At 41.7% G+C, this 13,906-nt stretch overlaps 1 protein-coding gene across 1 annotated transcript in view; it reads right to left on the reverse strand.

The window, feature by feature from the left end:
* MAP2K6 (mitogen-activated protein kinase kinase 6) overlaps positions 1 to 13,906 on the reverse strand; it is a 108,549-nt gene that overhangs the window by 29,899 nt on the left and 64,744 nt on the right. The window contains exon 2 of the mRNA XM_004592952.4: positions 2,743 to 2,809. Within this exon, the coding sequence (XP_004593009.1) occupies positions 2,743 to 2,809 (67 nt within the window). The remainder of the gene's footprint in view (positions 1 to 2,742; positions 2,810 to 13,906) is intronic.

The raw sequence follows: 13,906 nt of genomic DNA on the forward strand, positions 1-13,906 counted from the left end.
AGACAAACTACAAACCTTTAGTATATGTTTGAAAAAGTCTTTGTGTATAAAGTACATAAATATCTCTCAAAAGTCAACAATAAACAGTGCAATTAGACAACAGGCAAAACAGAATGCATGGACATTTTCCCAAATTAAATACACAAATGGAAAATAAACACCTACTTTCTGTTCTGCATCATTAGCTTCCAGAAAAAATGCAAATCTAAACTGTAGTGATGGGATTACGACACATCAACATGAAAAACAGTGGTAACAGCAAAGGCTGAGAAATGGGAGCTTTCAAACATGATTGGTGAGAATACAAAATGGTGAATCGCTCCAGTAAATGACGTGACAGCTCCTTCAAAGCTAAAGAAGGGCTTGTCATATAAACTTGGCAATTACAATTTCAAGTGTATTAATGGAGAAATGGAAACTTACTTTTAGGCAGGAGCTTACAAATCAAATGTTCATAGTAGCTTTATTCAAAAGAACTAAAACACCAAAAACCCACCCATATTCTCCTTCAAACGCTTAAACCCTTTGTCTGAAGTACACAAGGACATAGAAACGAATAGTAAGAATTGATCACTATGCATAATAACTTGAATGAACCTCAAGAAGAGTATGTCAACTTTTTAAAAATCCTCAACAAGAGATGCATGCTTTCATTTACAAAACAATCATGATGTAACAAAATGCTTAGCGCTGATTAAGAATTGGGGATGAAAATGGGGAAAAAGACATAGGTTTGACTACAAGATAACCTGAAAGAATCTCCTAACATTCAAATAGTTGAATATCTTCATTTATGGGAGTGCTAAGGCATTTGCACGTGTGAGAAACTGCAAGACACACGCTCTCTCTCTCTCTCTCTCTCTCTCTCTCTCTCTCAAATGAGTTATGAACTTTGCCAGTGACATTGAATAAGTTCCATCGTTTGTACTAATGCTACTTTCTTGATTTTCATATATGAAATAGTAAAAAGCAAGAGGTTAGCGTGGAGGGAGTGGGGATTTGTTACAGGCTGAAGCAAGCTTACTGCCCTCTGCACTTCTTTGTAGCTTCCCATGAATCTATAGTTATTCCCTGCAGTACCCAATGGGTAGGAAGGGTAGCCCATCTATTTGACTCTAAGTTCTTGAGTAACTCGTAAGAAAAAAAAAATTCTAATCACACATTCTCAAAACCACAGGTCATGGAAACCACCAATTTCCCTGAGTGATCAAATAAAAGAAACAGAAAAAAAAAAAGGCAATCTTGTTTTAGGTATAGGAAGTGCTTCTCACAGCTGTTCTCATGAGGATCCTCCTAACCTGAGTTTAGCCCCTGAAGCTTTGGTCCAGAGTTTGAAGTGTAGCCCTCTGTTCAATTCTGTCCCTGGAGGCTCCTCAGGGAAAAGTTTCTTGCATTGTGATATCGTCATTGTCATAATCAAATCCCAACAACAGAGCATAGACCTTCTGATAAGATGGATCAAAGTTCCCCCTCTCTTCTGCCCGTCCCAGCCTCCACGTGTGCCCCTTCCCCTGCCCTGGTAGCTCCCCATCCTGCCACTATGGCAGGAGATGTGTCCCTTCTCGTTTTCGGCCCCTCCACCCCCGCTCCCGTTTCTACCAAATTGGAAAAAAAAAAAAAAAAAAAAAAAAAAAAAAAAAAAAAAGATCAATCAAAGTTAAGGAGAAAAACTTCTACAGGGGAAGTCATTTTCGTAGATATAAATAAACATATTGCAACCCCAAAATTCCTTTAGGGATGCCTCCCCTTTGCTTGTTCTCTGTCTCTGGCGTTTCTACTGCAACTTGTTTGCTGGGAGTTTGTGCTCCTCCCACGCAGATGGTAGGAGGCACCTGGTGCCCAGGAAAGAGAGAGATAAACAAGGAGGCCAGCAGAGAGGGTGTGCTGCCTCACTAAACCTTGAGCTCACTCAGGCATGTGAAAAGCCCAAAAACAAAAACAGATAAACAAACAAAAACCCGCAGCCAATAAAGTAGTATTCCTTCACCTCATCTCAAGTGTCAGGATATGGGTCAAAGCCAAATACCAACTTTCCACTTCAACCTAAGTTTTATAGTAGTAGCTCTCATAGAATCTCTTGTTTGCTCAGATCTAGGGAAGAGGCAAGAAAGAACCTTTGTGAATTGACACAAGACTCTGTCTACCAAATGCCTGTGACTCTCAATTCTTTTTTTTTTATTATTATTATTTAACTTCATTAATTACATTGTATTATGTGACACAGTTACATAGATACTTGGGTTCTCCCACCCCTCCCCAAACCCTCCCACCATGGTGGATTCCTCCACCTTGTTGCCTAACCACAGCTCAAGTTCAGTTGAGATTCCCCCATTGCAAGCATATACCAAACATAGAGTCCAGCATCTTATTGTCCAGTCAAGTTCAATGGCTTCTTAGGTATACCCTCTCTGGTCTGAAGACAGAGCTAGCAGAGTATTATCCCAGTCAATTGAAAGCTCCAACATACCATCAGCAAAAATTTACATCATTATGGAGTGACTCTCAATTCTTACATGCTCGATAAGCACAAACATTGAGTTCAAAACTACTCATTCGATGCAGTTTGACTGACAGAGTGTAATTATTTCTGTTCCACTCACAGTGAGAAGATGTTCTTCTTGACAATATCATTTCCAAAGCTGCAGCCTTGGTATCTAATTTAAAATTGACCTCACCACCCCCCCACTGGATTGGACACAAAGTACAAGTGTTTGAATGAAGATAATGATTTTGCCAACTTACGTGGAACTGGTCTGAGGTTGTTCAAATGCTTCTTTCGGAATTTTAAGGCCAGGGTTTCGTTTTTTGCCTGTTGGAAAGGAAATAGCAAAAAGTTACGGTCTAAATCACACCCAACAAGGGAGGAAACACAGAGACTGTGACAGAAGGAGATGAGTGCCCTGAGTACTAAGCTCTCATCTACCGTGTAGAACAGCACTTCCTTCCTAGGGAGTCTGTGGGTGATGAAACCAAAGCAAGCGGAAACAAGACTCAGATCGTGACAGGTCGTCCTGGAGGATGCATTTCACCTATCCAGGCTGGAAACGTCGGAATCATGTCAACTTTCTCTCTCCTCCAACAATCTGCTTTCTCTCTTGGGTCATTCCAATACATTTCATTTTTCTTTTACAGAATTAGGGTGATGCCTTTTGTTTTCTTTGGAATGTCAGAAGAATACAACCACCTTTACATTAGTATCCCACCCTTTTCCAAATCAGTCTGTGAACAGCTGCTGGAGTTAAAAAAGGAAATAGAAATTTTTAAAAAAATTTTTCTCCACTCTTCCACCCTGCCCATTACTCAAACACCTGCCACAAGTTGAGGGCTACAATAATACTCATTTACATTTGCCTTGTTCCAAAAAAGATTTTGAGAACAGATGGGCTCCTGTAAGGAAGTTATCACTCTTTGTGGAACGAAATGGAAAGGGAATTTGATGTTGTTCTTCCCAGGGCTGGAACCACAAGCAAGTTTGGCTCAAGGACTTTGGTTGGAGTCAGAAAGAACTAGACTGAGAGTCACCAGCTGAGGACCCAGATCAGAAAGCAGAGTCCTATAAGGATGTGTGATTTGCCTCACATCTGGAGATTCTGCATCCCTTTGCCACCTGCAGGGGTAAAAGAAAGCCGCCTAGAGAACAGAGTCCCACCCACTTTCTCACCACTTTCTCCGCACTGCAAGTGAGCACTGCAGGGCAGTTAACACTGCTTTCAGACCCTGAAGCCACAAAGAAACTCAAGAAATCTAGAAGAGTAACCTCCTCTCCAGGAAATGATGCCTAAGACTTGAGTAACTCAGTAACCAACAAGGCAGGCAATGAACCAGTCCAGCAGCAGTCCAAATCTCCTGACACGCAAGATGGGAACTCCTTCCACTCTCTCACAATGGGAAGCACATGGGAGAGGCAGTAGAACTTCCCTTTTTTTTTTGGAAAAGTGGAGTGAGGGAAGCCTGGTAGGAATGGTAGGAGTAACTGCCACTTTGAATCTCATCTGACTGTCAATGGGCTCAATAAAAGCATCACTGTAATACAACATCAATACCTGCTGCCTGGACCAATGTGAGACATTCAGTCAGATAACGTACATGACAATGGAGACCATAAGCAGTTCCAACAGTTATAGAGAGAAACAATCTATACAGTCCCATTTTTAAAAGGACAATCAGGAACAACACTGCCCTTATTATCCGAGGCTAATTAAGGTATTTTTTTTCTCTTTCCCTGCTTTTAAAGATCAAAATTTAGATAACTTTTGTAAAATTGTATAAAGTGAGAAGAAAATATGTTTGGCTGTCAAAACATGGGAAAGTCTTTTAAGACCACCTTCTCTAAAATAGGTCTCTCCAGTCTTTCCTCTTTCCAGCTTATCTGTGCATTTACAAGATCCAAAACTCATGTCTCACTTTTCTACCCAGGTGGCTATACAACACGTGATACTAAGTCCTAGTGGGTGGAAAACACATACAGTGAATAGAAATACATAGTATGAATTCAAAAACACAAGGGCTTATTATATTCAGGGAGCCATGGCAGGTGTTGGATCCAGTTGTTAGAATTAAAATGACATATGGCCAAATTCCAACAAGTCCCATCCATAGCCATCAGTCAAAGAGACAGCGTATGCGATTTTAAATTAGATGGACAGTCCAGTGAGGACCAAATGAGACTGAGACTCAACCTTTTCAGATGACCACACATATATCCCACTACTGGGAACAGGCAAGTCAGGGAATCCTAACAGATACAATCCTTTAGAATATATGTTTTACCTATAAAAAAAGGTGTCCACTGGCCACTGAAGCAAATCAAAAGTAGAACTCACTCTTTAAATTCCTGTATTTCTCTCTCTTTTTTTCATTTATAACTTAAAAGTCAGAGAAGGAAATAGCTATTTGAGGAGAAAATCTGCTTTGGAAAACTTCAAGATAGCCACGAATTAGCAGCAATTCCTAATAGCACTTACTGTGCCGTAACTCAGCAAGCCATACACATATAAGCCAGTGAGACAGAACTTACGACATACCAGAGGAATCAATGATCAGAGCAACAGTGAACTCTTCCAAGGATGGAGAACACCCCTGGTCCTCTGCCCCACTTTACTTTTCATGCCCACCAACCCCTCATCCTACCTCGACATCATTGTGACCCTGACCTTGCTGCCTGCCGAGTGATATTACCAGACTCTCCTATCCAGACTAAACACTTGACTATGTGGAAGGTGGAGATTCGCATCATCCTCAAAGTTTTCTTTGAAATCAAGTATTTCAGAGCATATCAACTTCTTACAGCAACAAGAAACAGTGCAAAGAGACACAACACCGAGTTGATCATAGTTAGCAAATATTCTGCTTTACTTTAACAAGGATATTAAATGAAACAAAAAAAATTACACATGTGCACACACATCAACATGCCATAATTCACTTACTTGCCTTTCTTGGGAAGCATAGAACAGGAAGAGACGAGTAGCAGCGACTTGGAGATTTTCAAGTCTGCAAGCAGAGCTAACGCGAGGAAACCCCACAGAAGTCATTCTTAACTCCTAAACCACAGTTCAGCTGGAAGAAACAGAACTGAGCCAACTCCACCCCCTCCTCAAGTTCAGATGGCAGTAAACCCCAGCAAGTTCATTGTTCCCAGGAAAATGCAGCTTTTGGAAGGAAGAAGGAGAGTGGGTTCCTCTGGACACCCACACATGGCATTAATCATTAACAAGAGTCGCAAGAATAAATCTATAAAGTTTTTGTAGCCATTACCAAACTCTTCAGTCCTTCTAGAAATGTCTGTTCCATTTCAGAAAAGAAAGAAAGAAAAACAATATCTGGTCTGTTTCCAGCTGTGTTTATTTCAAAGCAATCTATCTCCCCTAAGAAGGCTGCCAACACCTGATGCTAACATTGAACACACACACGCAAAATTAACAGCAGGGAGTAACAGGAATAATAAAGTCAAGCAGCAAGCCACGGGAAATAGTCCTTTCCTCTTGATGCCTTAAAGCAAAAGTGACTAAAGATCGGAAAATAGGCTTATTACGCCACATGCTCGCAGCAAAGCTTCTTACAAAGAGAATTCTGTGTATCTGCGAATCTCAACAAGCCTTCCTCTCTGCTTGCCACAATCGGATAAATGCATCGGTCTTATTGGGTGCGTGCAGCACTTTAATTACATCACCCTGTCACACCCACGCCTGTTTTCTCTGAAAATATTGTAGTCCCAGCATACACATATATTTTTCAAAATTCATCTTAAACCAAAGCAGGGTCATTAAAATCCTAGCCTGGAGCAAATGGCATAGGAGGGGAAGAAAGTAATAAAGCGAAACTGCCCATGCCAACAGCTAGAAAATATTTACCAGGCCATAGAAATATTCACTAAACTTGGATCATACTGAAAATGACAAGGTACACAAGAGATCTTGCTCAGCACCCACTTGGAGAGGCTGAGCATAAAGAGCTGCTCTGATGTGCTTGATTGCATAAAACAGAAGATCGTGTTCCAGTGCCAACCCAAACAGCACAAGAATCCCACACAGTCAACAGAAGGTGGTATCCGAGAATATTCCAATGCCTAAATATTTGTCAGCTTGGCCGAGGGTTGAAGAGCATGATTAGGGGGTTTACACTTATTGATGCAGCTTCACAAAAGGATGGCAGTGCTTCCAGTGCCAAATTTATTCTAAAAATCTGCTTCCTAATATGAATGGGGATTCTAGCCAAGTAACCAGCAACCTGGAGGCCTTGGCTGCCCTCTGCCTACAACTCGCAACTAGGTTTCAGTTCCAACGGAGCTGGCAATAAACTTGACAGAGAAGTGTCCTTAGATGCTATTCGGTTGCAATGCTTATATATGAAGTGACTAACAGAACAGGGCAGAGAACCGGAGTTCAGGGGGAGGACGGGCTTTGCAATAGCTGCACGTAGCAGAGAAGTGCTGGCATTTGAACCAGTAGATGGCACACTCAACATCTCATATTGGAGCACTGAGTTCAAGTCCTGGCTATTCACTGGATTTCAGCTGGCTGCTACTGTGAACCCCAAGATGCAACAGGTGATGACTCGAGTAGCTGGGACCTTAACACCACATGGGAGTCCAAGAGCACAACCTTGGCCTGGCCCGGACCCAACTGTTGAAGCTATTTGCAGAGTGAGTCAGCAGAGAAGATCTCCCTGCCTTCCAAATGAGTCAAATTAACAAATAGATAATAAATAAATAACCTTGAAAAAGGACAGGTACCCTTGCATCTTTCCAAACCCCTAGATGTTGTATGCCGCTACGATTCAAGCCAACGGGATTCCAGCATATTTTGGGTATTATGTAAATTTTAGAGAATAAAAGCTAAAAAAAAAAAAAAAAAAAAAAAACCTCCCGTGAAAACGTGCATCCATTTGGAGATCAAGAGGGCAGAAGGAAGTTCCTGGGAGCTCACTGGTCCTCATGTTGTCCCCTCTTCCTGTGAAGAGCATGGAACCTTCCAAATTCAGCTCCTTTGCAACATGCCCCCGATCACCCTAAGAACCCCTTGAGGATCCCTGTCCACACAGCTCCCCCCCCCGCTGTCACATTCCAGCATCCCACACTGGCTCCATTTTCCCCCATCTATTTTATTCCTTTCTGTTCTCACCATTTGTAACAATTTAGTTCATTTTGGAAATTGCTTACTGCTTATTTCTTCACTGTCTATTGCCCCACAGCCATGATTTATTTTTTGCCAACGCCCCCACATGTCACAACTAGTCGGTTACTGTGTATTTGTTGTTTGGTTTTTGACTGTTTGGAGCATTCACACTGAGCCCTTCAAAAAAGAGAGAGAGAAAAAGGAAACTCAGAACAGAGTGAAAAGAACACAGGCTGATAAGACACACATTAAATACTGGCTGGGACATTTATTAACAACGTGATCTTGAGAGAACTTCTTACTGTAAATTCAGTTTCCATACATGCAAACAGGATGATAAGCCATCTCCCCACATCACTGAGACAATGGTACATGGTGTGTGAAGAAGACAAACACTGTCTAGCTCATAAATATAAACAGATGCCCCATAAACATTCTTCTCTCCTTCCATGCTTGTGAGCTAAATAGAATGTCCCTCTATGGGCATCTTATTTGTTCAAAATCTCCCTCTTTTCCTGCTCCTATATTTATGTTAAAACCCTATGTTCCTAACATCTTATCCACCTTGAACTGTTTTCCATTCCTTCTGCCCACTTTAGCTCCACACACTCAGGCTCTCTGAGGGCAACACTGCAGCCTCGTTTTCTTGCAAACACTACAAATAAATAAGACCCTGTATCTACTGCATATCTATGGAAAGATTTTCCCTTCTTTCACCATTTTCTCATTTTCAGATGAGAAGGTAACTTACTCCTACCCCCACCCCAGCTCCTGGCTAAGTTCTTGTCACTTTCCCCAAAATAAACAAGTAGTTTCTGGCCAAGAAGCATTAAATTCCAGAGGCCGATGTGGTGGCACAGCACGCTAACTTTCAACTTGCAGCACCAGCACCTCATGTGGGCGCTGGTTCTAGTCCTGGCTGCTCCGCTTCTTAATCCCTGTCTCCCTTGCTCTCTTTCACCATTCCGATCCAGCCCCACCTTCAGGAAACCCAGAGCACAACTAACAAATGACTCCTGTGCTCCTACAGCACTCCAGGCCTGTCTCTAAAGCTCCCCCTTCCAGCATTGGTTCACGGAGCCAATTGTTCACCCACCCCTTTGACTAAGAATGCAAATCCTTAAAAGTCACAGCTGATATCTTACCCACATACAGAGTAAACAATCGACACATGAAACGACAAGCAGAGATCATAGCCATCTGGCAAACCAGTAAGCTGCTTAATCTTTTCAGAGGCAAAATCTACAAGGCTCTGGCAAGTTAGTAGATAAGTACAGAGAACAGAAGCCAGTAGTTTGAGGGATGCCTGTCCAAGTCGTTCCTGCCTTCGTCATCATCATCCGGCATTGCACGCCTGGATGAAACTGAGTGACAGAACAAAGCCAGACTAATCAGAGTGAACACTGTCCACAGGGCCCACCCTGAATTCCAGCTCAGGTATGTTAAGCATCCAATGTGGGAGGAACCAGTGGCAGATTCCAAACAAGCAAATGTAGCTTTAGAGAGTGATGGGGTGCAAGAAGAATGTGGATCTGAGAGTGACCGTCAACTAAAGAGCTGAAGGAGACAGATGGGAACAGAAAGAACAGAAGCAAGGCAGTCAAGGCAAAAACGTTGTGAGAAAGTAAGGCGAGAATGAAGAATCAGTGAAGGAGGCAAAGAATTCATTCCTGTCAAAGGGAATAGGCCGGTGTGTACAGGGATGGACCGGCAACCAATCAGAAACAGTTCTAGTTTCAAGGAAGACCTTCAGGAGGGTTTTTCTAACAGGTTCATGCAATTAAAGTTGTTTCCTTAAGACCCAGTGGAGCTTAATATCCTGTCGTGTTAATAATTCAGTGCTAGGGCGGGTGTCTGGTAGAAAGGTTAAACAATCATTTCGGGAGGGCCTGGCATGATAGCGTAGCACTTAAAGTCCTCACCTCATATGCACTGAAATCCGATATGAGCGCCGGTTCTAATCCCGGCAGTCTCCCGCTTCTCATCCAGCTCCCTGCTTGTAGCCTGGGAAAGCTTCAAACACGGCTCAAAGCCTTGGGACCCTGCACCAGTGTGGGAGACCCAGAAGAGTCTCCAGACTCCTGGCTTCAGATTGTCTCAGTTCAAGCCATTGCGGCCACTTGGGGAGTGAAATAGCAGACGGAAGATCTCCCTCTCTGTCTCCTCTATGTATATCTGACTGTACAGTAAAAATAGATCTTTTAAAAAAAAAAGTCCTTTGGGAATCCTGGGTCTACCATCAGGGTGCTGGGTTTGAGTTCCAACTAAGCTTCCTATTCCAGCTGCCTGCTAATGCCCATCAGGGGACAGAATTAGTGCAGCTTACGCACTTGGCTCCCTTCTTATTACCCACATGGAAAAACTGGATTGAATGCCAGGCTCCTAATTTCAGTCTGGCCAGATCTTGGCTGTTGAAGTGATTTGTACAGTGAAGTAACAGAAGGGAACTCTCTCTCTATGCCTCTCTCTTTCAAATAAATAAAAATTTCTTAACAACTCAATTCTAGGTACGTGTTCTTGAAAAGACCTCAAAACAAAGCCCAGCCAACACCCTCTACTTGACCCGGGCTAAGTTGGAATAGGAGGTGAGCAGTGGTTCAACAGCAAATCCTCCGTCTGTACTTATCTCCTACCTCATTGTATCGCTTCATTCATTTGTCGGTATCAAGAAAGCTACACTCATGACACTGTTACAAAAACATTGCCTTAGAATAAAAATATGTCAGCAGGTTGCAAAGAAGTGCAGTGATGTATCGGAGCTTTTCAAAACTGCACACTGTTCACAAAGGACCCTGAATAGCTAACGTGGTCATGAGAAAAAAAAAAGCAGCACTCATCACAATACTAGGAATAAAAAAAGGTGTATTACACCAGGTGAATTTATAAATATGATAATGTAATGGAATACTAATTGCCTATAAAAATGAATGAAATTCTTTTGCGGAGAAATAGTGGAAACTGGAGGACATCATGTTGAGTGAAATAAATCAAAGAATGACAAGTACCACATGTTCTTTATATGTGGTAACATTTTTGAAAAGGGAAAAGAAGTAACACCTGTTCTTGCCAGTTTTGCTGCAACCACAGTGTTTTATGAAACTGGACGCCATTATGTTTAAAACATGGAATGTATAGAAATTAAATTCACATTTTTGAGTTCTGATTCTTGTTTCTAGCCCTGTTTTTACTCTTGAAGGATAGTGGTTTTTCTACATTCTACTTTTTGAATTCTTTATGTACTGGAGAATTAAGCTTGCTATTATAAGAACAATTGAAAGTATGTCATTGTAAAAATTAAAATAGAAATAAGACAAGAAGAAGGCAGGGTGGGAGTCAGGAGGGAAAAGAGTGAAGTAGCATCATGCTCTTAGAACCATACATATGAAATACATAAAATGTGTTCCCTATTTAAGCTAAAAAATATTTTAAACTGTGTTTTAAATCTTGGTCAAACAAACTGATAGAAATACCAAATTCTGATTTAGAGAGAGCTTTTTTTAAGAGGTGAAAAAAGACATTTACAAATAAAACGTGATTCAGGAATTTGTTTCAGAACTACATAAGGTAGAGACAAATAAAAAAAAGAGTGGGGTCAAGCCTGACAGCCTGGTGGCTGAATCCTCACCTTTCCATGCCCAGGAATCCCACATTGGTGCCAGTTCGTGTCCTGGCTACTTCACTTCCCATGCAGCTCCTGTCTTGTGGCCTGGGAGGGCAATGTAGGGGCACCAAAGCCTTGGGACCCTGCACCCGCACGAGACACTTGGAGGATGAGCGGGCACTCATGACCAGTTTGGCTGCATTTACGTCATGCCAACATTCCCAGACATCAAATAGTTTCATTCATGAATATTTGACCAAAAATTTATAAAGAAAAATCTAATCATAATATCATCATTACAGATGATCAAATATTTTCTTAATATCTGCTTAGTGTCCAAAGGTCTAATTGTCTCATAAATACCTCAAAATTTTGAATTACTCTGTGTTTGAGTCAATGTCAGAACGAATCCATGCCTTCGGAGGAGCTGATGTGCTTCTTGGTTGCTTTTGCGGGGGGAGGTACCTTTTTATTATGAAATCTCCCTTCCCTTCATGCTTCCTTTCTCTCAGATCCCTTTCCTCTAGTCTCATGAAATTGTTTGTGAAGGAAATCTAGATCAGGAAAAGGCTCAGTGCGATAGTGTAGTGATTGAAGTCCTCATCTTGCACGCGCCGAGATCCCATATGAGTGCTGGTTCTAATGCCGGCAGCCCCACTTCCCACTCAGCTCCCTGCCTGTGCCCTGGGAGAGCAGTCAAGGACAGCCCAAAGCTTTGGGATCCTGCACCCACGTGGGAGATTTGGAAAAAGCTCCAGGCTCCTGGCTTCAGATTGGCTCAGCTCCAGCCGTTGCGGCCTCTTGGGGAGTGAATCATTGGACGGGAGATCTTACTCTATTTCCTCCTCTCTGTGTATCTGCCTTTCCAATAAAAACAAATCTTTAAAAATATATATATCTAGATCAGGGGCCAGCGTTTTGACATGGTGGATAAATCTGCTGGCTGAGACACTAAGGCCAGCATCCTAAACGTGCGCCAGTTGATGCCCTGGCTGCTCCACCTCCAATACAGATCCCTATTAATGGCCTGTTAAAAACAACTCGTTCACATCATTTGTCCATTTTTACATTGTTGTTGAAAACAAAGAGAGGCTATCTCCCTTTCTATATGCGTACTAGACATACACATTAGGGTGGATTTTTTTTCACATTACACAAAGTGTACATCCTGGCGTTCCTTCATTCTCTGCCTTTTCGTCAAAGATAGTCTTTCCGCTTCCTCAGTCGTGACAAAGTTGTCCCAACACCACCTGCCAATCCTGCTCGTCTTTGCTGGAGGAAGGGAAAGAATGCCGCCCTTCTCCCAGTTCTTTCCGATGTCTGGCCATCTGGGAGGAAAAATGATGAGGAATAAATATAGCCCTAGCCCCAGGCCTGTGGGGTATTTTGAAAGTCTTCATGCTCCCTACCACCATGAAACAAAAGGGTAAAGAAGCAATTACCAAAACAATATGAAAAATGACAATATTCTTTACGCTAAAACCCCAACCCCCAAGTCTGAAAAATTCCAACCACGTCCTTCCCTTTCCGGCTATTTCCACAGCATCAACTCATCACTGCAGACAAGTGGCGAGTTCTGAAAGTCGCATTTCACAAAGTGGCTCTTGACTCCTGCTCTCTAAACTCTGCACCTGTCACTAAGTCGTGGTGCACTTCCAGCTGGAGGTTCACTACAGTCAATCAAAAAGCAAAGACTAAGCAATGACTTCAAGGAAACCAGTTTCAACTGTGATGTTTTCTGAAAAGGGAACACTAATCTACCAAAAAAAAAAAATCCTTATTTTCAAAGTAGTTTTGCCTTTTCCGAAGGTCTTCATATTTCAGTATTATTTCAGATCTCGCACAACCCTTAAAGGGAACATCACACAGCCCTGTAGAACTGGATGTCTTAGATTTTACTCCTGAACAAACCATCATCACTATCAATGACAAATATTGCTCAAACAATGTCATAACTCATGTGTGAAGTGGAATTCTTTAGTCTTGGGCAGTAAGTCTGAAACTGTTCCAGTCTGTCACTTTTTAAACATGTAATATCAGGTAATAGCCAAGCTTAAACCTGAGAAAACGTATTCAAATTATCTATTACCCCAGAACAATGCTCCATCTACCCATGCAATCTCAGAAATGTGAGATGAAAGTATGATGTAAATATACTCCAAGGTATCTAATACACATGATCCCCACGCTGCTTCTAAAGGTTGCAAAAAATACAACATGAAAACTTGTACTGATTTCTGGATATATTAAATTTATATTTTTTTTAATTTTTCAGTTTTTATTGGGCTAATTTTAATTAAATATCACTAACAAAATTCTCACAAGCTCGGTTATTAGAAGCAGGATAAAAGAGTGAAGGAATTACCCTCTCATATCTGTGTCAGGTGATTTAAAAGTCTCCAGTAGATACCAGCTGAACTCCTGGCACCTGGCATTGGCCTGGTCCAATTTTGGCTGTTACAGACTTTTGGGTAGAGAATGAGCATTTGGGAAATTCTCTCTCTCTTCCCCTTCTCCCTGCATCCCTCTCTCTTTCAAAAAAAATCATTTTTAAATATATATATACATATATTACAAAAACCTCCCAAAAATGGTACATGGCAATTTGAAAAGTTAGTCAACATTTCAAAAAGTAGTGGGAACGGATCAATTAGCTTGAGAACTTGGGATATCAATTCTATAAATAAAT

The sequence above is a fragment of the Ochotona princeps genome, chromosome 17, assembly GCF_030435755.1.
Source record: "Ochotona princeps isolate mOchPri1 chromosome 17, mOchPri1.hap1, whole genome shotgun sequence".
Taxonomy (NCBI): Eukaryota; Metazoa; Chordata; class Mammalia; order Lagomorpha; family Ochotonidae; genus Ochotona; species Ochotona princeps.